At 39.7% G+C, this 25,491-nt stretch overlaps 1 protein-coding gene and 1 long non-coding RNA gene across 3 annotated transcripts; one reads left to right on the top strand and one right to left on the bottom strand.

The window, feature by feature from the left end:
- Positions 1-3,150: 3,150 nt before the first annotated feature.
- Positions 3,151-25,100, top strand: LOC139967986 (uncharacterized). Of its 2 annotated transcripts, XM_071972247.1 has the most exons (11): positions 3,151-3,303; positions 6,381-6,494; positions 7,217-7,298; positions 8,598-8,713; positions 11,653-12,103; positions 12,152-12,752; positions 14,139-14,203; positions 14,525-14,717; positions 15,502-17,342; positions 18,215-18,529; positions 19,283-25,100. In XM_071972247.1, exons 2-11 carry the CDS (start codon positions 6,403-6,405, stop codon positions 21,761-21,763), a joined length of 6,237 nt encoding a protein of 2,078 aa, XP_071828348.1. In that variant the 5' UTR covers positions 3,151-3,303; positions 6,381-6,402; the 3' UTR covers positions 21,764-25,100. The 2 variants fall into 2 exon arrangements, with proteins under 2 accessions (XP_071828348.1, XP_071828347.1); XM_071972246.1 differs by having other exon boundaries at positions 11,653-12,752.
- Positions 9,719-11,677, bottom strand: LOC139967987 (uncharacterized). The gene is made up of 2 exons (XR_011793202.1): positions 11,558-11,677; positions 9,719-10,209 (listed from the first exon to the last, which is right to left on the bottom strand). It is a non-coding gene; the product is annotated as an uncharacterized lncRNA (long non-coding RNA).
- Positions 25,101-25,491: the final 391 nt, after the last annotated feature.

Raw genomic sequence — 25,491 nt, 5'->3', positions numbered from 1 at the left:
TTTAAGCCCATGAAGATAGATCAGTCACGTGATCATATCTGTTTCTACCCATATATCAATCTTGCAGCAAAATTTTGAGCAGATTGGAGTTGATCATATAAATATTGGTTGATACCAAAATAAAGTGAGTTACAATAATCAATATGCGAAATAACCATGGATTGGACAATAGTGCTTAACTCAGACTTGGTAAGCTATCACCGCATTTTAGAAATATTTCTTAGATTCTTAAAGCACCTGGATTAAAGTGAACAGATTTGATGCCGAAAAGACATGGTATCGTCAAAATGAACACCAAGGTTTCGAACAATTTGGTCAAAACGTATACAACCAACAGTGTTAAGAATAACGCCCTTGATATGAATCAGTTTTAGTATAGGAGGGGGACCAAATACAATTATTTGGGTCTTGCTAGGGTTGAGTTGTAAATGAAATTTGCGCATCCAACGTTGAATACTACCAAAGGAGGATTGCAGATAATCAACCAGAACAGATCCTTGATTATGGTGCCTGCAGTGTTTATATAAACCTGGTGATCATCAGCGAAGCCATGAATATTAAAACCCATTCTAGAAACGTCAGCGTAAAGTGAACAAATATGATGTTAAATAAGACTGGACCCAAATCAGATCCCTGCGCCACACCACACTTACTTGTTATCTCGTTAGAAGAACAGCCCCCTATTGTATACTCTTAGCGATCTGCCCACAATAAAACTTTTAAACCAGTTTAGGACAATACCAGTAATACCAATTTCATTAGATAATACGAACAAAAGAACATTATGGTAATCCGGGTGTCAAAGCCGAGCTTAAGTCAAGGAGTACCAGCACATAGTGGCATGTCCACTGTCACTGGCAACTAATATGTCATTAGTCACCCTCAAAAGGAGGGTTTCGGAACTATGGTATTTTTTTTGTAAGCAGATTGCCTGGAAATATTGAGGCTATTAGAATGCATTTGGGTATTCAATCGTTGTAAGGACAACTCTATTAATCAATTTACCCAAAAAAGATAGATTGGAGAATAATTATTTAAATTGTTATGATCTAAGCCATTCCCTTTGATGACAGGAGAAATATCAGCAAGATTAAGACCATCCATACTGCCATGGCAGTAATGAGCCACAAATTAACAAGATGACATATGCAAGGAAGAAGAAGATCAATATTAGTTTGTAAGAGATCTCTTGGAAATATATCACTAGGGGAGCACATAATTCCAGTATCATTAATTATCTCCCTTAAATTATCAATTGTGCTAGGTTCAAACTGAGATAAGACAACTCCACGATAAGCAGTAGCAAGCTGTTCAGCATCTCTATCAATGCCCTGAAAATGAGAACGTATTTGTTCTAGTTTTTTCGTTAAAATACGTATTAAAGTCATTAGTAAGAGATTGTAGAGAAACAGTATAGGTGGAAGGATTTTGGTTTGATTTTTATCGAGGAATTTATGCACAAATTTGTAAAGGGCTTTGGAATTCCTCTCACAATTTTGGAACTTGATATACATATATATTTTTGGAAGTATGTCGTGTAAATATCCTGAGGGCGTCAACAGAAAACCCATTTCACTCACACCCCTCCCCCCCCCCCCCCGAATTTGATGAAAAAATCTTTCACCAGACAATTCCTTTAAGCAGTCAGAGCCACGCTTCCCATAGTGCTTACAAAATAAGCACCATCGACAAGCGAATTTTGGAATTCAATGGAAGAGAGCAATTCCAACTGAGTATATGTGGAAATCTCTTAGTCAGAGTAACAAGTCTTTTATTTCAATACAAAAGTCGAAATTTGTACGGAAAATATCAGCCGGCGAAATGTCGACATATACAAGCTCGACGATTCGACCTACACAGCGTAACTCGGTATCTTGACAAAATACAATTTTGTCGAGATGCCGAGTTAGGTGTTATATACATGGTAACTCGACATTTTTACCTATTTTCCCGAAATGTCAACTTAGCGTAAATCGGTATCTCGACAAAATTGAATATTTTGTGGAGATGTCGTGTCATGCTTACATGTTAACCAAGGGCGGCGGGACCGGGGGGGCACAGGGGGCACGCCCCCCACTTTTCCTCAGGTTAAAAATGTGCCCTTTTTCTACATAAAACTTGAGCTGTCTCAAGTTAGCAAGAGGCCAGGGAACCAGAATGAACACTCGGGACGGGCCGTTTCCGGCCATCTGGGGGGTTTGTAAAACAAATTTTTCTTGTACGCTCCACGCCAACTGATGGTGGCGCTCCGCTCAGATAGTCGTGCATACAGCTTTGCAAATCCTGGCTACGCCCCTGACTTTTAATCAATTTTTGTGGGTCAAACTCAAAGCTATTTCGAATGGCAAAAAATTGTTAAGATATTAACAAGAAATAAACTCTAATTCCGAAGATTCCTACATTAGCAAATAGCATGATTTCACCTCATTTTGTCTCAAAAGAAAACTTGTTCCTTGTTTCCCAATTTGCACATTGGATATTACAGTGCTAGTATGCATATTTTCCTTGAAGGGGGGGGGGGGGGCGTTGATGGAGTGATGGGTATACGCAAATAAGATAATACAATAAGAGTTATAAAGGGTACTAAATATAAGGCTGCATCAGTCCAATCGAATTTCTGCAAAGTGCCCTTTGATGTCGGTGCCCCCCCCCCCCCAGATTTAAAGTGCTTCCGCCGCCCTTGATGGTAACTCCACATCTCGCATGTAATTTCCTGCGCAATTGTATACTTTCCGTACCATAGATGCAGTTGGAGAGTCCACATTATATATTTGGTGCAAAAATTTCGTGTTGGAACTTGTATGCAATAATGGTTTGTGACGGTACTGTTTCTTAACGGTAAAATCACTATTGTACGGACGATTGCCTTTATTCAACCAGGGAGCTGCTACTCTACTACGTACTCATTCAACGCAGGTACGGTACCTGGACTTGCATATTAGCCAATCAAGCAAGTGATGATAAAATTTTAAATAATGGGGCGGAGTTATCACCTTCTACTTGCGATTACTCCGCTGGTAAACGAGTTAATTAAACAAATTAGTTAAATAAATGACATATTTCCCATTAAATAGCATTTTTCATACATTTTCATTGCCAAATAATGATCACTGTTAAACTCAATACTGATAAAACTGTGACAAAATTTGTACTGTATGGAACTAATTTAATTCAAGCTGTTACATTGTAATGTTCTTATTGACAATCTTTCGGCGGCGTTCATTCAAAATTTCCGTTGTACGTAGTTCGAACAGAAGCGAAGAAATAAGCAAGCGGAGGAACAAGTGTTTCCATGTATTTACGGTAAAATTAATTATAAATAGCTTCTTGCTGTTTGGGATGACGTGGATTGTTATAATTCAAATAATAATGTGAAATTTTCTTGCTTTGGATATGAATGATTCGCAAGACGTTCATACTTTCCGTGCTGTAATTGTTTGGCCTAACAAAGGTTGTTTGTTGTTGTCCGTTAGAGTTGTATGGTAACGGTGTAATAAATTTGGCCTAATGTTACAGTCATATGCAATGTAGTATTAGTAATCAATATTACTTATTAATTGTAGCCTACAGTACGCTTTGTCAGACAAGGCGTAGTACTAGTTGCAAAGGTATATATGTGATATATGATGTTGTGAACTTTAGAAGACTCTCCGAAAGAGTATTATCGAATAACGGTACGATTAAATCAAAGCAAACATCAAGCTAGTACTAATAATAGTGTATAACTAGATCGTATATACCCATGCCACCGTGTTGTACCCTAGCACCGCAGTTAGGCTAGAATAATACTACAGTCTGACTTAGTAAGGACTAGCCTAACATTAACCTTCTAAATTTTGGGTTTTACATGACTGTAACTATGTAAGGCCTAGAGCTAACAATAGTAACATTATACCTTGTCACTATGTTAGGCTACCACAATAATGTTGCTTTCTTATTATGCTTACCAATATGAGGTAGACCTAACCAAGACTAGAACTAGTAAGATGTATTATTGGTCAACTGTAACCCATGTTCCCTAAATTCTTGTACTGTGTTTTACACTTAGTTGCACTGATACTAGACACTGTAGTTGTGTGTTCATAAATCAAATTTTAACCACTTTTTCAATCCCAATGAACAAAGCCTTAATGGAAATAGCCAAAAACCAAGGAAACATGATTTTTATATTATTATTCCACTACTTTAGCAGAATTATACGATAACTTCAATGTATGCGTGTGAAGTTAGTGAAAAGTTTTCCCTGCTTCCAGCAGTTTTATTCCAGATATATTCAAGTAAGGTTCTTTCTATTTCTTGTGGAATCTGATAGAACTGTTGATGAAATCACATTGCTGAAGGATAGTACTAATTGTCATCTGCCAACATATTTCTGGGACTCACATATATGGTGTAAATGTCAAAGAGCAGCATGTGGCTCACAAGCCAGGGTTTGGCTGGACTCAACCCTTTTTAATTACGGTCGCATTGGCGACCACAATTCTCGGCTGGCGATGAGAATTTCTGGAAAATTAATGCTAGTCGCCAGACCTATAATACTGTGGCGATCAGTTTTTGCAACTGAAAATTTTACCATGATGAATTTAAATTGTCACGAAACTGTTCAAAACTTTAAAATGACAAGTTAGAGTAGCTATATTATGTGATAAAATGAAATGAGATTTAATCTGTCTTACAATCTTTAAAAAGTTTAACTTACAAAACTGTCGATATCATGAAACAAACTACGTTCGGCAAAGCCCCGTTTCTAGACTGCCTAACAATGAACAGCGTGCACTATACGTACATCAGTTTACAACTGCAATTGTTTAACCCTGGTAGGCTACATGTGCTGCAAATTTTACCAGGTACCTTGCCAAGCAATTTGCAACCCCCTGTCTAACACCTGTTTGTTAACATTTTTGGCACGTTTCCAAAAAACTTTTCATGGAGTAAACTATTTTGGCTCCACTCAAGAATTAATTAGGTCAGTCAGTAAAGGATCGGTAAAGTTATGCGAAATATTATCTTAGACATTCAAGAAAAGTAGGTAAATATCCCCGTAACATGAAGGTAAGTAAAACACACCTCAAGCCAACCGACTCCTCTGCATGAACAAAACAATCTTTTCCCCATGATACACGAGGCACAGTCTATACCATACAGACATAGCACGATATCAAGGCCTCAATAGCTACAGTATGGCCATATTTATAAAAGTAAACCTTGCAATCCCATGTTTTAGGCCACGTGGCATGATTAACTAAATGCTAAATATTGTTTCCATGTCCTTGTAGAGAACGTCAACTTCACAAAATACAATTATAGTTGTGTTTTTGTTGTTATGTGAAATCCGTAACCGACGAAGTGGTTAGGCTATTTACTATACACTTAACTATGGTAGGATAATAATTTTTTCTTTTTTTGTGGAAATTCTAGAAAATGCTTTCTTTTCCCTCCGCTTAAAACCAGATGTGGTCTTATGGTTAATTCATAAATGGGTGTACTAGAGCCTTGTTTACATGACATTAGTTGCATTTAGCAAGATATGCCAGTTTTGCGTGAATTTTTCGAAAGTATTTTGCTCGATCTTTCGTAAAATTTGAAATGTGTACCAACTTACTTTTCGTACACAATTGGTAATTTCTCTACTGATTTTCAGAGTTTTGTTCTCTATACAGTGAATGTTGTAAAGGACTGGTTTTAACGTAGTTCAAAAGTCAGTCAATGAAGTTGATAAACTTGATTTCTTTTCAACTTTCTTAACCATATGGAATGCTAGAATAACATTTACACATAAAACGGAGAAAGGATAATTGCATTTTTTTCCCACATTTATTTCAAATTTCTTTCCCAAAAAGTTATCGTCATTGGTTCAATCCTCAAAAAATATCGTCTTGAAAAAAAAATATCACGATAATAATAATTTTCGATATATCGCCCAACCCTATTAGCCTATACGTCTTAATATGATTCTGTGCGCGTACACATGTACAGTCTAGTGCTACTCGATGTTGAGCCTAGTGTTTTTTGTACTAATATTTAGCATATCAAAGTGGCGATCACATTTTCATTCTGGGCGACCAGAATTTGGGAAAAATAAAGATCTAGTCGCCACAGGAGTTTCCTTATGGCGACCTCATTCACTGGGGAATTAAAAAGGGTTGGCTGGACTATGCATGAATGTACTTGCACTGACACACCACTCAAAGCTTAAATTCAAATAGTAGTCTCCATTCTAAGTGCAAGAATTTTTTTTATTTGAATAGATAGGGTACAGGGTTGTGTGACATATGGCTTTGTTTTTAAAGACAGAAAATAGATCACATGAAGTTAATGTTTCCAAATTTCGGTGAAGACCAACAAAGTGGCAACTTTTGTGACATTTTTTTTCTTCCCAGAATTTTTACCTAATGCCACAAGATGCCATTGAACGGAATTGTGGTGGTCATTAAGAGAAGTGGAGCAGACGGTGGACAGTTCCCTCTAACATCGAATCAGTGCATGTTTGGAAGGTACAGCTCTATCTAAGAATGATATTTCTTAACCTCTGTGCGAGCAGAGCAAATTGCAGTCCGTCACAAAGCTTGTACCTTTACAAGGAATTTCCTAATTACCACATTTGTTTTGCCTTTTTTTCTTTTTTCTACTTAAATATCGTATATTTTTGCTGTAAGAACCCAAGTATGGTTCCAACCTTCAGGCAAATATTGTTGATTAATTTCTAGGGTTAGCTTTTGAAAAGAATTCATATAGATCGAAACTGTCTCAGCTGAAGAATGATCAGCACCATGCAATATTTTTGAATAATTGTGATATTACTAGAATAGGATAATATTAATCAGAAAGCTGTAGGAAATGAGTTTTTTTTTTGCTTCCCTCCAATAAAAATGTTGCATCAATCTTGAACTGAGACATGCAAGAGAATTAAAACAGGGTATTATCAGCTGCTGTTTGGTTTTGGCTATTTGTAGTTGAGGGGTTCTAATTCAATCCCAATTTCAACGCAAGTGAAAAATGGACTGACTCTTGCCACCCCTCCCCTACCCATGTCATACCTGTGTCCTTGTGGTTTGTCATGTGATCATTCAATTACAAATAATGATCCAGCATAATACTTGATAGTGTTTAATATTCATCTGAACATACAATAAATCCAACATTCTCCTCCAAGTTTTCATTGCCTAGAAAGCCCTGATGAAAGAACATTGATCGTTTTTACATTCTTGAATTACAGGACAAGTGAATGCGACATCAGGATCCAGTTACCAAACGTCTCGCGGGAACATTGCAGATTAGATGTCAAGCCTAATGGAGAGGTTAGTACTACTACATAAGATTACCTTTTATCTCAAATGGCATGAGAATTTCCTTCTTTTTTTTTAAAGTTATAATGTTCATTCCAATGTTTTTCCAATGTTAAGATTTGTGTCAAATTTTGCTTCAATGCACAGCTTTGACATTTTGTCTAGGTATGACTTTGATGCAGGTATGCAAGCTGAAAGTTATTTACCAACCAATAATGGAAGCATAAAGTAAAGTTATTAAATCAAAGAGTACTACAAAAGTCTCTTTTAGCAATTGGTTTAATGCAATGGGATGTATACGGTGTGGTCCTGCCTGCTAGATCTCCATTGATCACTATAAAAAAAATGACAGGAATCGAAGCTAATACCAAACTTTTTAAAACTTCACACTGTGCTTGTCAGCAAAGACAACATGAAATCAGTTTCACGTTGTTGTATGTACAGAAGTACTTTGTGTCCTGTACACTGCAATGCTGCATCCGACGCATAGTCAGAATTCAAATTGTCTCTAAACTGTCAGAATGAAAACAAATGACGATATCGAGAAAGTTCAGTGGAGCCTGCCTTAGCAAAGAAACAATCGCAATGATTTTACTCCACATACATGTCATCTGAAAGATAAATCTGCCGGGTTTAGCCTATCATATAGCTAGTACTAGTGGCGGTACCAATAGAGTGTGAGCGTAACATGAGTGCCTTACTTCATAACCAACAAGCTGACGTTATGGATTTGGGAATAAGTATGTTGTGGGACTAATGTCATGACAGAATCAGAAGTGTTGAGGGATTTGCATTAATATTTTGAAAAAATATACAGGTATACTGCATAACATGGTAGTTTCAATGTAGCATGTTTTGTTAAGATATGAGGATTTGTTTATGAGTTAGGGCCAATGTGTTTATGTGTTAGGGCCAATAAGATTGCCTAAGCTATTTGTGTGTGTGTATATGGTATGTAACTTAGGTCATTTGAAGCCAACTGCCTTTCTCTCTGTTGACAGGCCTAAAGTAACATTGACCGTGGCCAAGTTCAGATTTGCAAGTGATAGCAACCTAGTTCATTTATAAATACAAGACGAATGATGTGTTAGTAAATTGCTAGCAAAATGTGTTAGTAAAAAGTAAAATGGCTGCTCGAATAGGGGGAAATTATAGCGTCATGTATAATGAAATATAATATATTGTTTATGAAATTTAGTTAACTGCACAGATGTATAAATGAAGCAGTGTAATAGCTACTGTAGGCCAGAGTCGTAATTTTGCAAGGACCTTTCAACGGAGATAACATCGTTTTGCTATCTTCTCTTGCAGGTTTTCGTCACGAACTTAAGTCAAGTGAATGCAACAACATTAAACAAGAAAGGGATAGGCAACCCAACTAAGATTTTTCACAGAGATGTTTTCACCATTGTAGATCGATCATTCAGGTGAGTTATATATTAATTATTGTACTTGTTGGTTGCTTAATTACTGGAGATGCTGAGAACAAATGGCTTCCACATGTAGACTTGTTTAGTATCTTTTTTTTTAGAAATTATTATTTAGAAATCTTCTGGTTAAATAATAAGAAGTCTCTGTGAGGAGTTTGTCTGGCTAAATGGAATTCAATAAACATGCGAGTAAGTAGTGGATCTGCATTTCCATCAGTGGAATAAATCACAATGCATATTACAACATTTCTAAACAAAAACTACCATGAGATTGTTCATTATTCGGTAGTTCCACTCGGCCAGGATACACACTTATCGATGTATCACTTGCCAAAGGCGAGAGAAATCTATGCAGTGGTAATGGTGTATGTGTGTGACTCCTTGTAAAAGTGTTAACTCACAAACTATAGGGTAGGTGAAACTTCATATTTGGTATACATGGATGCACTATATTAACTACAATAATCCTATTATTTAATGAAAACTTGTTCTTTTAAGTTCTAAATAATCCCCCAATCAAGAACCTTTAACTGATTTCTTGTGATAAAGTAATTGTGATAACTTGATTACTTCCATGGAGTTTCTGATTTCAAAAAATTGAAAATTTAGATCACACTAAAAGGCTATAAATGGGCACTATTACAAGTTACAACAATACATACTGTAGACCTAGGTTATATCCTTTTTTTGTTTGATCATAACTTTTGTCCATTAGCTAAGCTTATTTCCACTTTACTCATATACAGTGAATGCTGAAGCCTAACATTTACAGTACATGGTACACAAAAAGTAACCTATACAGTGGAGGGAATATTAAACAGAAAGTACAGAGTGCGAAAAGATCTCAGTTTATAAAGGAGAATTTGTGAGTTGCTAAGTGGCAAATCAGTAGTCGTAATAGCTAAATACAGTAAAACAATTAAGATAAAACATGATTCTGTGGTAGTGAGGGAAATCATCCAGTAGCCGCCTTTAGTCATGGGGACCATTTTTCCGTTCCCTGGTTTTGTCGTGAAGTACCAACATCCTGGTGGAAATGATAGATATTTAGGTCAAACAGAGGTTAATGTCTGAAAAACTTGAAAACAGGATAACTCAAAAAGCAAAACTTAAATGAAGTTCACACTTGGTATGTCGATCCACCTTATTCGGTTTGAAAACTGTCTGCATATGCACAGTATTATAGTAAATGTTCCCATATGCTGCCAAACATGGCAAGGCATCTCTAAGCCTTTTATGCTTCTGGTTATGTATTCATCAAGTTGAATAACCAACTTTGCTGATGGGACAACCTGAAACAAACAAAAATCAATTTCTAGGTTGGTATCCTATTTCAAGAGCCAGTACAACCAAGATAAACAATTCATTTTCCATTTCATATAATAGGTAGGTCTCTCTCAACAACTGTATATATGTGAATCGGTTTGGTAGGTGCTGCCAGTCTGGTTTCATTCGCTCCATAAAGTGTGAGCAAGGAGTCATTGGTTGATTACCTACTTCTAGGGTTGTGCGGTATCCCGGTAGTCAAGTGAATCCCGGTATCCCGATCCCGGTATTGACTAATCCCGATCACAAAGCAATGTGTAAATACTACCGGTAGTGGGAAAACAACCGGTTATTACATTCGTTTCGGTATCATTCCCGGGAATCCCGGACATAATAAAAATATCTACGTGTTACTATTTGAAATAAAGAAAACAAAACACGATTTTTTCTGGTTTCTGTGTTCTTAGTTTGAATAATATCTGACCAATTTACGTACTGGCCTAGACCTATGTATTAACGAATCAACTTTTCACGTAGTAATTTGCACCTAGGCTACACTAAATGTCGAACGTTACTTGCGCTCAGCATGTTACAGGACCTCAAAGTTATTCTGAAATTTTCGTTATTTATTCTTCCTTCACGATGATTGTCAAGGTTCCCATGTACAAAATCTTACTCTTATGCATTTCACCTCATTTTGTTATAATAATTATAACGATTTAATCAATTTTGAGCCAAAACCGCAGGGAGTATATCCAGTTTAAACCCATCTTCGCATGGGACTGTATATTATTATAGCCTAGGGTACGGTACAGGTACACACAACAGTTCAGTACTTGAGATTTGATGATGTAATGAAATGGATTCGTTTATTAATGCGGGGGGTTCCACGATGTCATTTAAATTTATATTTCGCTACTTTTTTAATTTTTAAGATCTTTTGTACGAAAGATTGATATTGTACGTATTGAAAGTATATTTTCTGGAGTAAACAAAAGCCGATTAACGATATAAATAAATCTGTACTATTCTTATGTATGTAGTTTATAATCCCGTATTTACGTAGCCCCTATGTAACATTCTTATTGTCTGAAGTTCCAAACACGTGGTGACTTGTTGATAGTTAAAAACTTTTCATTGTGAACTTTTGAACTTGAAGGGGTTGCCCTATTCCAATATCATGGATTAGTGGGGAACTCCCAATTTATGTTTGTGTACGGATTACAAGTTTAATCCACGTGCGAACGTGTTAATCTAATATCGTACGTCGAGTATGAATGAAGGATGGTGTGGGTTGCTTTTTTCCAAGGTTTGTGCTTTTCTTTTTGGAAGTGTATGTTAAAAAACAAAGGCCCTAATATAGCGTGTTATTTTTTTTTTATGAACGTGCGTGTAAGAGTATGTACATAGCCTAGGCTACAGTATGCATATTGAATGTATGACATTGACTGTCTCGTAACTAAGTGCTTTGAACCGTAGATGAAAGTTGAAGAAAATACCGGTTGTAGTTACGATACCGGGATTCATGTTGCAACACTACCGGTTGTGTGAAATCCGACTACCGCACAACGCTACCTACTTCTGTTTATAAATGTCCTGTTCATGCCATGTTTGGATTACCTTAAGCCCAGTACGTGGTGTTTCACTGTTGTTGTTTTTGGTTATTCCAGGTTTGAGTACCCGGTTGATTCAGTGCATCGGACAGCCCATCGATCCTCTCCAAGCAGGAAGGAAGTACAGAGTCCCGAGGTTACATCCACAACACAAACAACGCCACCCAACACGGCCGGTGGGACACCTAGAAGTAGCAGAAAGAAGACACCGATGGTGGGCAAACGTAAATTACCTACTCCGCTCCAACCAGAGAAGGTTTACTCAGCGAACGGACCTACCCCAGGAAAGAAGCAAGCCACCCCTGGAAGAGGTACACCCAGAAGAGTGTCGACCCCAGCGAAGAAGACTTCCACTCCGGGGAAAGCGACCCCCAAGTCTGGTAAGAAATCTGGACAAGGGAAAACAGTTGCATCCCCAAAAGATAATGCCACTCCAGTTGGACAAAAGAGGACTTCCACGAGGAGTACACCATCACCAGCTGCAAAGAAAGCAACACCAGCAAAGAAGGCTGAAACACCACAGTTACTTAAGAAGTCACCAAGCCCAGCAAAGAAGACACCAAGCCCAGCAAAGAAGACACCCACACCTTCCAGGAAATCAAGAACCCCAGCAAGGAAGACACCTAGTCCGGCAAAGAAGACACCAACTCCTTCCAAGAAGACACCAAGCCCAGCAAGGAGGACACCCACACCTTCCAAGAAGACACCTAGTCCGGCTAAGATACTAACCCCTGCTAAGAAGGCACCAACCCCTGCCAAGAAGGCACCCACACCTGCCAAGAAGACCCCTAGTCCGGCTAAGATAGTAACCCCTGCTAAGAAGGCACCAACCCCTGCCAAGAAAACACCCACACCAGCCAAGAAGACACCCTCCACTAAGAAGACACCCACACCTGCCAAGAAGACACCTAGTCCAGCTAAGATACTAACCCCTACTAAGAAGGCACCAACCCCTGCCAAGAAAACACCCACACCAGCCAAGAAGACACCCACACCTGCCAAAAAGACACCTAGTCCCGCTAAGATACTAACCCCTGCTAAGAAGGCACCAACCCCTGCCAAGAAAACACCCACACCAGCCAGGAAGACACCCACACCTGCCAAGAAGACACCAAGCCCAGATAGAAAGACTCCTGTGCAGAAAGCAACAACACCTGGTAAGTTGTTTATGAGAAAATATGGAAACGAAATGTCATTCCTTTTAGGTTTTCTGTGTTACTTATACTGTACACAGATCTGATACAACATTCCTACAGATGTTTAACAAGCCAACTCCGGGAAAAACCATAGATGTACAGGTAAAAGATTCTCAGATGACATTATAATTACATCTGTACTTTGGTTTACTAAAAATGTTGTAACTGCACCTCTGACTAGAACATTTATTTGGGAATTTTTTATTCCTTGCCAAAGGTTGTGATGGTGTGTGTGTGTGACACTTGGAGGTCAAAGGTCAATTTGTGGTCAGCAGAGGTCAAAATGTGAATATGTCAAAAGCGCTATATCTCCAGAACCAGAACATACATATATGCATGGTATGATAGCCAAGTGTATTGTACAGTTTGTACAAAATTTGATATAGGTCAGAGTTCCTTGAAGGTCACTGGTGTCAACACTTGAACAATAAATATGATATTTCCAAATCAAAAACTGCAGTAGCTGGTATGTATGGTACAAATACCCTATTGTTTTTTGGTGGAGGGTATAGGTCATTTGGGTTCTGCAGAGGTTTACACTCTGGAAAGTTTAAACATGACATCATAAGATGGGTAGATTCATCAGATGTCATATTTGGATATGACTTTCCTATAATGAGTACAAGAGCCAGTAATGATTTGAAGGTCAAAGTTATTTGAGGTCAGCAAGGAAGAAAGTGTGAAACCTTAATAGCACTATAGCTGGATAATTTTGTTTTTAAGAAAGACTTCTAATTTGCTTCAAGTCAATGGTTGTTTAAGGCTAGCAACCTTTCTTAGAGATGTCGCAATAATAAGCTTTTTGTTACAGCATTGACATTTTGTGCAAGGACATGTTATACAGAACAGCACATCGTTTGAAGTCAACTGAGGTCGAAGACTGGAAAACCGTCTAAGCTCTAAAACTCAAACCATTTCTTTGATGAATGGCTTTTCTGTGTCAGTAACTGTTAGAGGATTTGACCTTTCCTCTTTTAAGTGGCTGAGAGGGTTTTCCACTTCCACTAATGACTTATCTGTCATCAACTTCAATCACCTTTACAATGATCAACTTATCTGGAACTCATATCCAAAGTCCTGGTACTTGAATTTAGGACACAATTTCCTCAGTTGCTCTATCAATCAGGTGTTTCCGTAAAAAAACTTATTATAAAGCAAGGAATCACTAAGCCTGTTGGTTTTCTGGTTATTTCATTTGGAAAGAACATTTAGTTTTGGCAATTTGTTAAGGTCATTGTTATATTTCTTGATAAGCAAAATAAATTGTGATTTGCATCATGATGTTGATGAAGCTTCTCTTTTGTCGTCATAGTTTTATGGATTTTTTGGTGTGTGTTCTTTTTACAGTTTCGGTTAGGAAGGACACCCCGAAGAGACAATCAACTCCTATACCCCGTAGGAGTGCATCAAAGGTTGGCAAACTCTTTTCATTCTTTTCACTTTCGAAAAATAACAAAACAAAATTGTTATTCTAGAAAGTTTTGTTCCTGCAATGCACATTTGTATTCATTGCTCTTGTAATATGGGAAAGTCTTCATATAATAAGAAACTAACCTGAACAAATGAAATTATGTTGTTCAGTCAACCAATAACTGTGACTTTATAATCTTTTTCAATAAACATTTTATTATAATTTACCATCCACATGGTAGTTACTTAAATCATATAATCTTCCTCTAGTTTTCTTCATGATGACTTGACGGTATGTTTTTATTTATCTATTGTTATTGCAGCGTACCCCGCTGGGTAGCCCAAGGGTTCTAGCCTCGTCGTCGCTCAAAAACTCCATCTCCCAGCTGAGAAGGCGATCAGCACCGGTGCTGGAAGGTGAAGAGAAGGCCACCCCCGTGAGAGGAGAGTCAGCCAAGTCCTCCCCAGTGAAAATACTCACCCCAAAGACAAAGCCACCTGTATCCCCTGCAAAGGGTGAGCATATATTCCTTACTTTACCTTCATGTACAGGGGGACTAAAGATAGTTTTCAATGTTTCTATGGGTTATTTGTACCAAACATCCTGTATTATAAGTCGTACTTGAACAGTTTACCATGCCTTGCAATGCTTGATAAATAAATCCCAATAATGGAAAATGCAATATGAAATGGCATTATGTAATAAACAGTAACAATGATTCTATGACAGTTTGATTGGGTACATTTTTCTTTTAGTTCCTTTGGCTTTCCAAGCCAATGAAGCTTATGCTATGGCAGTGGGTCAGACTGTCTGTCTGTCCCATTATATGCAGGGTAATTGTTAGATATTCATCAAAGTTGTCCTATCATTGGAAGACTATGAGTAGGTCTTTGACAGTATCTTTGATATAAAATGAAAAAGAAATTCTTCATACATAACAGGAATAAAATCCCTCCCAAACTAGCTAATAAGAAAAACAATTTGGCAAGGTTTGGCCGTATCCCAGCAACCGAAACAATCAGCCTATTTTTATGCCCATCTTCTTCTGTAAGACATCTGAGGATATGTTGTATGGATATCAGTCAAGTCTGACCTTGTCCCCTTGGCCATAGACTGACTTTTACAAAGTTTATAATCCCCGAGGAAAAATTAAATCCAGTTGTTATTTTGGAATAGAAGTAATTCTTTGTCACTTTGCTGCATCACTGTAATCATGGCTTTAAAAGTTGAAACTGGCAGAATGCTTGTGAGATATGAAATGTAGTTGACCTTTTTTTTTTTTTATCTCTCTCTCTTCAGATTTATCTGCAACAAAAGGATCAGGAAAGAAGCGCAAATCATCTACAGAGAATGCTGCACCCCCTTCGAAACGCTCCAAACGTGTCTCGTTTGGACCTCAGCTTAGTCCGGAAAGGTTTGACAAAACTTTACCTGTCCACACACCCTTGAGGAAAGGTGCATCTCCAAGCGGACGGCGGTCAGTCGGTGGCGTCCCAACGCAGAGTGGCACTCCCAGGAGAAGTGCCATCAAGCGTAGAATGTCAGTTCCGTCGAGAGCCATGGCCATTCAGGAAGCCGATGAGAATGTCAGTCCAAAAGGGAGAGGCAAGTCACCAGCCAAGAGTCCGGTTTCAAAGTCTGCCAGTCCTAAAACACCCAAGACCCCAACACCATCAAAGGGGAGGAGTCCAAAGAAGTCTCCTAAGCCGGCGACACCGAAGTCATCTCCTAAAGGAACAACCCCAAAGGCAGCAACCCCAAAATCATCACCCAAGGTCGCAACCCCCAAATCACCAAAGGTTGCGACCCCAAAGGCATCACCCAAGGGTACAAGTCCAAAAGCGTCACGCAAGTCAGCAACCCCAAAAGCATCACCAAAGGCTGCAACACCCAAAACATCACCTAAGGTGGCAACACCCAAAACGTCACCTAAGGTGGCTACGCCCAAAACATCGCCAAAGGTAGCAACACCTAAAACATCACCTAAGGTGGCAACACCCAAAGCATCCCCTAAGGCAACAAGTGGCAAGAAATCTCCAAAGATGCCAGCTTCAGGTGAAAAAGTTGCGGCAGTTAGCCCTGGAAGGAATTCTCCAAAGAGAAACACTAGACCTCCTGCTTCTCTTGCAGATGAAAGCTTCACTGGTCTACCAAACCTCTTCAAATCACCATCGCCATCAAAACCAAAGTCTGCCACTAAGAACCAAAGTGGGAAGAAATCAACAACCCCAGTCACGGATGTGACCCTGACAGGTATCCGAGAATTATTTGTTACACCAGCTCCTACAGAACCTAAGGCAGCGACCAGGTCCTCTAGCAAGAAACGGCAGTCCAAGCCCTCGGCTACTGTCTTAGATGGTAGCTTCACTGGACTTCCAGAGATGTTTGCGACTCCATCTCCTCGGAAGACCTCTAGGGTGTCCGGTGGCAAAGTGGCAAAGATTAATCCAAAGTCAGCTAAGAAATCATCATCTGTAAAGAAAGCCACCCCTTCAGGGAGGAAGGCCACCCCTATCCTTCTCAAGAAGAAACCAACCATGGCCCTCTCTGCAGCTGTCCAGCAGGAGATTGAAGAAGCCTCTCAACGAGGCAGGAGGCCTACCCCTAAGAGGATGACCACGGCGATGAAGAGGGAACTAGTGTCAGCCGTAGCTACCAAACCAGATCGCAAATCACCCAAAGCCTTACCTACCCCTCTGAAGAAAGAAATCAAACAGGCCGCATCCGCAAGGTCCACTCGAGAATCGCCGAAGACTCTCCCTACACCCCTGAAGAAGGAGATCGCAGAGAAAGCAGCTTCCAGGGTGAGGAGAGGAACACCCAAGAAGCTACCCAGCTCTGTCCAGAAGGAGATCGCCGCGGCGGCAGCGAGTCTTCTGAAACGTTCCCCTCCAAAGAAGATGGAGACGCCTTTGAAGAAGGAGATCACATCTGCAGCTTCGGGCAGGCGGAGATCAGCTCCAAAGCAATTGCCGAGTGCAGTCAAGAAGGAGATTGCGGCGGTTGCGGGAAAGAGGAGACGCTCAGCTCCCAAGGTCATGGAGGCATCCCTACAGGAGGAAATCAAGACTGTTGCTGGCTCTCGCAGGAGGAGTGCCCCCAAGACACTTCCAGAATCGGTACAAAAGGAAATAGCTCAGGTGAGCACCTTCACTGTCATATTCTTCTTTTCTGTGGACCTTTTCCATAGATTTGCTAGTTCATGCCCCCCTCCCCTTCCCTTCCAAAACAGAAAGTGTAATCATTCATGAATATGCATGCATTTAATGAGTGCCGATGATTATCAGTATTCTCTCCATTTTTTAGCAAAGTTGCAATAAGATTGTGTTCAAAGTACTCACCTGGAGTTTCTGATCTGGCAAATATGAGTAGTCTGCTCATTAGTAATAACGTGTTTTGAGCTCTGATGCTTTGAGGGTGCTAGTTAGGTCATCGTTGCAAATGGGTTTTTTTCTTCTTTTTTTTCATTTTGAGTGTTTTCAAACTTGTCAAGTATTACTAACAATAAGATTGCAAGTGAAGCCACAGGCAGATCGATGATGAACCCAATTAACTACTTGAAATAAGACTGATGAGTCAAGCTTATGAACAACTGTACGTTGTGTTGGGCTTACTGCATGGAAACACATTGATTCAAAGCAATTCAGAAAGCTTCAAAAATGCTGGAATATTGTTGCAAGTTTCAAAGAATCCACCTTTGGATTTATTCCATATTATTTCTACCGTTATTGGAAACTGTAAAAATTGAGTCTATTGAACAAACAAAACTAACTATGTCACGTTCGTGCATTTGTCTAAGGAATCTTTTGTAAGCAGTTTCAGAACTCTGTTCTTCATTTTTTTTTTTTTTTTTTTTTTTCTGGGTAGAGAGATATCTTTTGCTTTCTGTAAGTAGTGACTTGTAGCAGGGAAGATTAGGGTATTAGTGATTGCTACTTGTGTTGATGTTCTTAATCAACTCCTGAAGAAAATCCTGAAAGTAAAAGTATATTATCATCTTCTTACATTCAAGGGTGTCCATTTGAAACCGACCAAGGCTTCTCCTAAAGTCGCGCCTAAAGCAGCAAGGACTCCCAAATCGGCTGTAAAGAAGACACCGAAGAGTGTGAAGAAGACTCCCAAGAGTGTAAAGAAGGCTGTGAGGACTCCCCGGTCCACAAGAAAGACCCCTAAGCCCAGATGGGCAGATATAGTGAAGAAGGGTCTCCCACTGCAAGGCGTCGAGAAGGTGTCCACTGTTGTTGGAGGCCAGAGACAGAGGGCCTCCGTGAGCCTTGTCGTGAAGAGCAAACAGACTGTTAAGATATCCAGAGCTAAAACTCCAAAGGTAAGTTCAAATGTCTTGCAACTTATAATATTATTGAATTTTTCCATTCCATCTATATTACTGACGGGTTCAAAGCCGGGTCATTGCCCAGAGGGAGTAAGTTTTAGTGGTGGACTCCCAGTTATATTTTTCTGTCAAGGTTAGTTACAGCGAGTGGAGCAGGCGAAGGTAGGGGTGCTACAGTAGGGATTCGGAGGCCGACTAGAAGGGCTCTTGTGGGAAGAATTGAGCTTCATTCAGGGAGAAACACAGAAATTTACAACAGCTGATGGTTTCATTAACCGATTGCTATGTTCAGTATATTTGTTAAATATCACTTGAAGATTTGTTTGCAGCATCTTGCTTAAAATAATTGATCAAATATTGATGCAAGCTGGTACCTGAAGAGAGCTCATTGTGATCATTTTGTGAATAAAGGTTATGTTCTCTTGGTATGTTGAATTTTGCAGAAATACCATGTGTGGGTACATGGTATTTCACAGTACCAACACGATACCCTAACAGGTCAAAAGAGAAAACAATTTTTAAAGAGTTGTACGTGAATAGTGCATTAACTTTCATGAGCACCTGTCAGTAGCATTAATTGCAGTATTTTGATATCTAGAAAGGTGCAGTTTCAGTTTCTCTGTTACTGTCAGACTCTCTTATTATCCTTAAGTTTGAAAAATTATAATAATATAAGAGATTGTCCATGTAACGTCATGAAAGTTTCTTTTAATACTCAAACTTCTTCTCTTCGTTCTTCTTTTGTAGCGACGTGGCATACTGGGAGTTGGCAGCACTGGTCACGTGGACTCACCGGCGACCATCCTCATCGGGCGTAAGAGGACTGCCAAGACTCCAGTACGTACTAAGAAGGGCAGAAAGACTCCGTACAAACGACCACCCACCAAGAGGGAACTAGCTGCCGATGTCAGCTATGAAGGCATGCCGGAAATGTTCTCGACACCATCGCCTAAATCTAGGTCCACTTCAAGCTGGTCCTTTACATCGGCCAAGACACCCGACGTGTCTTTGGATGTCTTCGTTTCACCGTTGTCTTCATCACGTCCTCCGAGCCCACGCAGGAGTACGTCTCCATTTAAACGCCAGGCTGAATGGACCTCACCTACAGACAAGAAGATCTCGCCTCTGAAGTTTATGTCCACCCCTGCCAAGGCGACGCCAAAGGCAAAGACACCGAAATCGGCAAAGAGACAATCAGAAAAATTTGTCGCTGCCCCACAGTCTACCACGACACCGGTCAAACAGGACGTGAAAATTTCGAGGAAATCTACCGGTAAGGTCAGCAAGTCTCGTAAATCCGTCTCCCTGGTCGGAGTTGCAAAGTTGATGAGAACCCCGAGGAACAAACCTAATATTGATCCTTACGAAGACTTTGAGGGGGTCCCAGAGTTGTTCTTATCGCCTATTCGGTCCAAGCCTCCATCTCCGAAAAAGACGCCAAAGTCTGTAAAGAAGGCAGCTGCCACGCCAGCATCCCCTAAAAAGGTTACCCCCGAGAAGAAAGTTACCCCCAGGAAAGTGGGTACTCCTAAGAGTGAGCCCGCTGCCAAAGCAGGAACACCAGCCGAAAAAGCTCCGTCTCCAAAGCCCAAGAGAGGTAGAAGGGCTGTCGCAAAGAAAGCGTCGCCCAAGGCAACACCCGCTAAAAGGGGACGTAAGGCTGCTGCTCCGAAACAGACAGAGGATGAAGTAGCAAAAGATGAAGAGGCAGCTTCACCAGCAAAGGCACCCAGAAAGGGGAGAAGAGCTGCAAAGAAACAGGAAGCCGCACTGCCCGCCCCGTCACCTGCAAAGAAGAGAACAACCCGACGTGGGGGAGCCAAAGAGAAGACACCTGTGAAGGTAGTCTCAACTCCTGCAAAGAAGACATCCAAGAAGGGTGCCACCCCCAAGACTGAGGAGGGTACCCCCAAGGCAGTATCTTCCCCAGTGAAGAGAACAAGACGTGGTGGAGCAGCTAGTAAGAAAGCACCATCACCTGGCAAAGTCAGCAAACCGACACCGGCTAAGAGGACACGCCGTGCTGCTCCAGTCCAAGAGACTGTTGACAGTCCCGCAAAGACTCCAGTCAAGAGGACACGCCGTGCTGCACCGGTGAAACAGAAGACACCTGTCAAGGCTGCTACGCCAGCTAAGAGGTCAAGGCGGGGCGCTCCTTCCAAGGAAAAGACACCGACGCCTGCAAAACCTACACCAGCAAGGAAGAGAGCTACAAAGAGGAAGGCTCAGGCAGAAGTAGTTGAAACCATTGACCTGGTTGAACCTGTCGAACAAGCTACACCTGCCAAGAGAACACGACGTGGTGCAGCTGCTAAAGAAAAGGCATCATCACCTGCAAAGCCAGCTTCACCGGTAAAGAAGACCAGAAGAGGAGCCTCAACTAAAGCAAAGACTGCCACACCAGCCAAGAGGTCACGCAGAGGCGCACCTGTGAAAGAGAAAACTCCAACCCCTGTTAAGCCGACCACACCAGCTAAAAGAACTCGCAGAGGGGCACCTGTCAAAGCTAACACTCCAAGCCCAGTCAAGCCTACCACACCAGCTAAGAGAACTCGCAGAGGGGCACCTGTCAAAGCTAAAACTCCAAGCCCTGTCAAGACTGCTACTCCAGCTAAGAGATCGAATAGGCGGAAACCCTCAAAGGAGAAAACTCCGACCCCTGTGAAAGCTACCACTCCAGCGAGGAAATCACGTAGAGGGGCACCAGTCAAAGAGAAAACCCCCAGCCCTGTGAAACCTGCTACACCAGCCAAGAAGTCAAGAAGAGGTGCACCTGCAAAGGTGAAGCCAACCCCAACTAAAGCCACAACCCCCAAGAAAGCTGCGAAAAGGATAGCAGAAGAAGAAGAAGCAGAGATATTGATCAGTCCTCCTAAACGTGGTAGGAGAGGTAAGAAAGCAGTGGCCCCTCAGTCTGCTGAGAAGCCTGCACCGGTAAAGAAGACCAGAGGTAAGAAAGTTGTCACTTTTGATGTTGAAGAACCAGCTCCATCTCCCGTGAAGGCTAAAAGAGGAACCAGAGGGAGGAAGGCTGCTGAGGTACCCATAGAAGTTCCCGAGTCAATTCCCAGCCCCAAAAAGACAAGAGGACGGGGAAAGAAGGCTGCTGAGACCAAGGCGGTATCCAGCCCAGAGAAGAAGATGACGACAAAGAAGGCCAAGAAAGCAGCGGCTGTGTCTGACAGCAGCCCCAAACCAAGAAGGACGACTAGGGCCCGTCGAACATAGGTACAATCGAAATCTAAGAGCCGCATTTGGATATGCCTAATATAGGGCATGGGTAAGGATAAGATATTACCAAATTAAGATCCTTGGTAATTTCCTACCCCTGGCTTTTGTCATGAGCAGTTTGGTAAAAAAGCCAGAAGGTGCCGCCATGTTCAAGCAAAAAGCTGAAACGAAGGTATTCAGGAAACGAAAATAGTCCATTCAAAGTAGAACCTTATCACTGTTGATGTGACTGTGTTTCACATTACAGCTGTTTGACATGCTTTTTAAGAATTAAAATAAGCATTTCCATCACCAAAAATGAGAGTGGTTGATGGAGGAGGCAGCGTGGCAGCGCGAGCTACTTCTGGCATTGAAAAGGAAGACTTCACAGACCTGGCTTTACTAATAAAAATGTTAAAATAGTAGGAGACAAAGAAAAACAACAACTATAGAGGAGAGAATTCTCATGACTGGTATGAACAAACTTGACAGGTATAGTAAGTTATACAGAAAGTGACCTTTAAGAAAGTAGGGTTCTTTTATGAGAGAATTATTGAAATCATTATACTTGCCAACTTTTACAATTTTGAGTCATACTATTATTGTAGCGTTTATTATCGGATGTTTTAGTGTACATAGTCTTTCATTGTCAAAAGTAAGTAAGTGGTTTACAAGTAATATTGATCTTGACTGAAATCAACAAGGGGTATGCTGCGGGGAGAGGGAGGGATAAGGAGTTCATAATCGTGCAATTTAAAGTCTGTTCGAGGTTTATGAAATTGCTCACATCTACGACAGGGCAGGGAAGGGTTGGTCGTGTATACAATCCACAAAGCCAAAGGATGAGTCAGGGCAGATTGTTTTCATTACGATTGGACGGTTGAATTTTTGAAAAGGTTTAATTCTACTCAATCAAAAAATGCACATTGTTTGATTGAAAAGGCTCGATAGCAGTGAAACTAGTTTAAAGAGGAGAAATCAACCATCTTCAGTGGTTATTTTACACTTCAACATTGACATAATACGTATCATATTTGTTATGTCTGACTCGTTGGTAAATTCAATCTGTCTCATTTATCAACTGTCAAAAAAAATTGGTAATTATCCAGTAAATATTTGCACATTTTTATATTCATCTACATCAAGTAACTTTGTTTAGGGGTGCATTTGCTAAACTTAAAAGTGGTTACAGTATAACATTAACCTTATCTAGTTTCAATACTCCTTTAGGAGCTACATGTATGGAAAATTCTCAGGTAGTCAGTGGACACTCAATTTAAAAAATGTATCAACTTTCAGATTGCTTCTAGGACCAACTTTAAATACTTGGGTTTAAGGTGGGTGGGGTGTGTTGGTGGTTTAATTCACAACAGTCCAATGTATTGTCATTTTCGAAACTATGTGGGTTTACTATTGTTTTGTACATAAAACCTACGTTTAACTCTGTAAATAATCTTTGTTATATATTGTCATCATGTGTATACAGATTCGATGGAGACCCAAAGGCCGATGGTATTAGTTTCACACTCATAATAACTTTAGACTTCGCTTAGCACAAACCTTCAATAAAAGGAATATGCAGCACCAAGGGACTGATTTAAAATGATAAAAAAAAACTGGCAGCAGATCATTTTTAAAAATGAAATAGGTTTTGCTTTTAAATTTAAAAGAAAAATGAGTATAGTTTAACATAAAATATCGGTGTCCGTCTCATTGCAGGAATATTTCATAAACTGTTGGATTTGTATTATAAGTGCTGAAAATGGAGATAAAAGGTTTTTTTTTTTCCAGCCCTTGTGTAATTTGTATATATTGTGTTCTGTAGTCTCTGCTACGTTAGTTTTAGTCATCTTCATAGCACCTTGAGTAATTGCTGTCTACATGTATGAATGTTTTGCCGTTGTGAGTTGAAATGTTTGTCGATTTAGTAATCAGCACACTCAACTATTCCAGTTTATCAGATATCTGTTAAACTCGTCACATAAATATCTCAGTCGTGCCCAAAATGGACTCCCCTATTTTCCTTTTTTTTTTTTTTTTACCTGGCCTGCTGGAACACATTCGGGTATTCTTTTTTTAAATTTTTTTTAAGAATTTGTACGGAAAAAAATTAATATAGACAGGGAATTATAACAATTTTTTGGTAAAAAAAAAGGTTTTATATATTCTTACATGGTATTTCATAATTCAGGTTGATGTAGACTCAGTACTCTAAAAATGAAGAGACCAAATAATTTTGTCAATAGTGTTGTTGATGTACCTGTAAAATTAACACCCTTCCAGCTATTCTAAGAAGAATCTCTTGTTACCTTAAGAAATCTTTTAAGTATCAGACAATTGTTACCGAGTAAGAGAGTTATGGTTAACTTTTTTCGGTTGGTGAAACATTCGTTTTTGGCGGTGGGGGGGGGGGGGTAGGTAGGGGGAGGAAGAAGGGAGAGACTGCTTGCTGTAGTAAGTAGGGGATGTTTTGGTCAAAGACACAGTCGTCTGTAGATAAGTTATCTGTATTAGGTGTTTGTGCCAGTTTTATAATGTGACTTGTTTTAATGGTTTTTACGTACCCTAATATTTGGATAACAAAACGAGATCAAATTTGAATTGAGTAGAATGGAATTTGACAATTTTTCAAGGAACTTCTCTCTTGTATCCGTTTGCTGTGATTTGCTTTTGTAAATATGAGCTTCCAACTCAAAGGATGGTAGGTTTCCTCTCCCCCCTCCATCTCATGGGAAGGGATTTATAATCCCCAACCTGGTGGTTGGGGGGGTGTGGGGGAGACTTAACTCCTAACAAACACCACACACATTCCAATGGCAGGCTCTCCAAGGTAGTCTCTGTACTACAGAGTACGAAAACAAGGGGAGGTAGCTTCGATACAAAGTAGTACAACATTTTTATTGATTTAATTATTTTTATTTTAGAATTTACGTTTTGGTTTAAAAGTTTTATTAAATGTAAGTAATGATATATAGTCTGTGGTAAGTTTACCCTTAGAGTAGATTTTGTTTTTTTACTATTATGTTTGTTTTCTGTGTAAGATAGTCGTGTCAGTCTTGTACGTGGTTTAGAGAAGATCGGTGATACATAATATATTGCGTCTTGGAAATTTACCTGGAATTAATCAGATTATACAAAGCATACTGTCATAGAGTTAGTAACCTCATCTCCAAAATATTCGCACATGAAACAAAAATATTGATTAAGAGAGGGAATATTGTGTCTATAAAATTTTCTGCTCAGAAACGACGATTTTTGATCAATTATTATTGCCTATCTAACTGAAGCCTTTCTTTTCTTTTGTACAGAGTAGTTTTGCGTTTTATCATACAAATAGATTTCATTTGAAATCAGACTTTTCAAGTTTGTCAGCCTTGTTTTTGCCGTCTTTTTAATTTAATAAAGTAAATTAAACCTTATGAACTTTGACCCGATTAGGTCATTTTTGACAGTTTGAAACCTCGGGATTGCTGCGATGTAAGTATACATCATTTTGGTGATTTTCGCTCGAAGTGGATAAACAAAAGCAGTTTTTGATTGAAATGACCAATTACGTTATCCCCCAGATAAGTTCGGCTTATGTCACTGATCTGTTGACTGAGAGACTATGAATTAATTGTCTGCAATATAGAAGTTTTAAATTCGAGGAGCATAATGTCGTGATGATATTTCTGTATATTTTATACCCTAACATTGTTCTTATTTCTGTAAAGATCATCAGAATTGGCCCCAAATATGTTTTTAAA

The sequence above is a fragment of the Apostichopus japonicus genome, chromosome 5, assembly GCF_037975245.1.
Source record: "Apostichopus japonicus isolate 1M-3 chromosome 5, ASM3797524v1, whole genome shotgun sequence".
In the NCBI taxonomy this organism is placed as follows: domain Eukaryota; kingdom Metazoa; phylum Echinodermata; class Holothuroidea; order Aspidochirotida; family Stichopodidae; genus Apostichopus; species Apostichopus japonicus.
The sequence above is the reverse complement of the archived record's forward strand: the minus strand, read 5'-3'. Positions and strand labels throughout refer to the sequence as shown.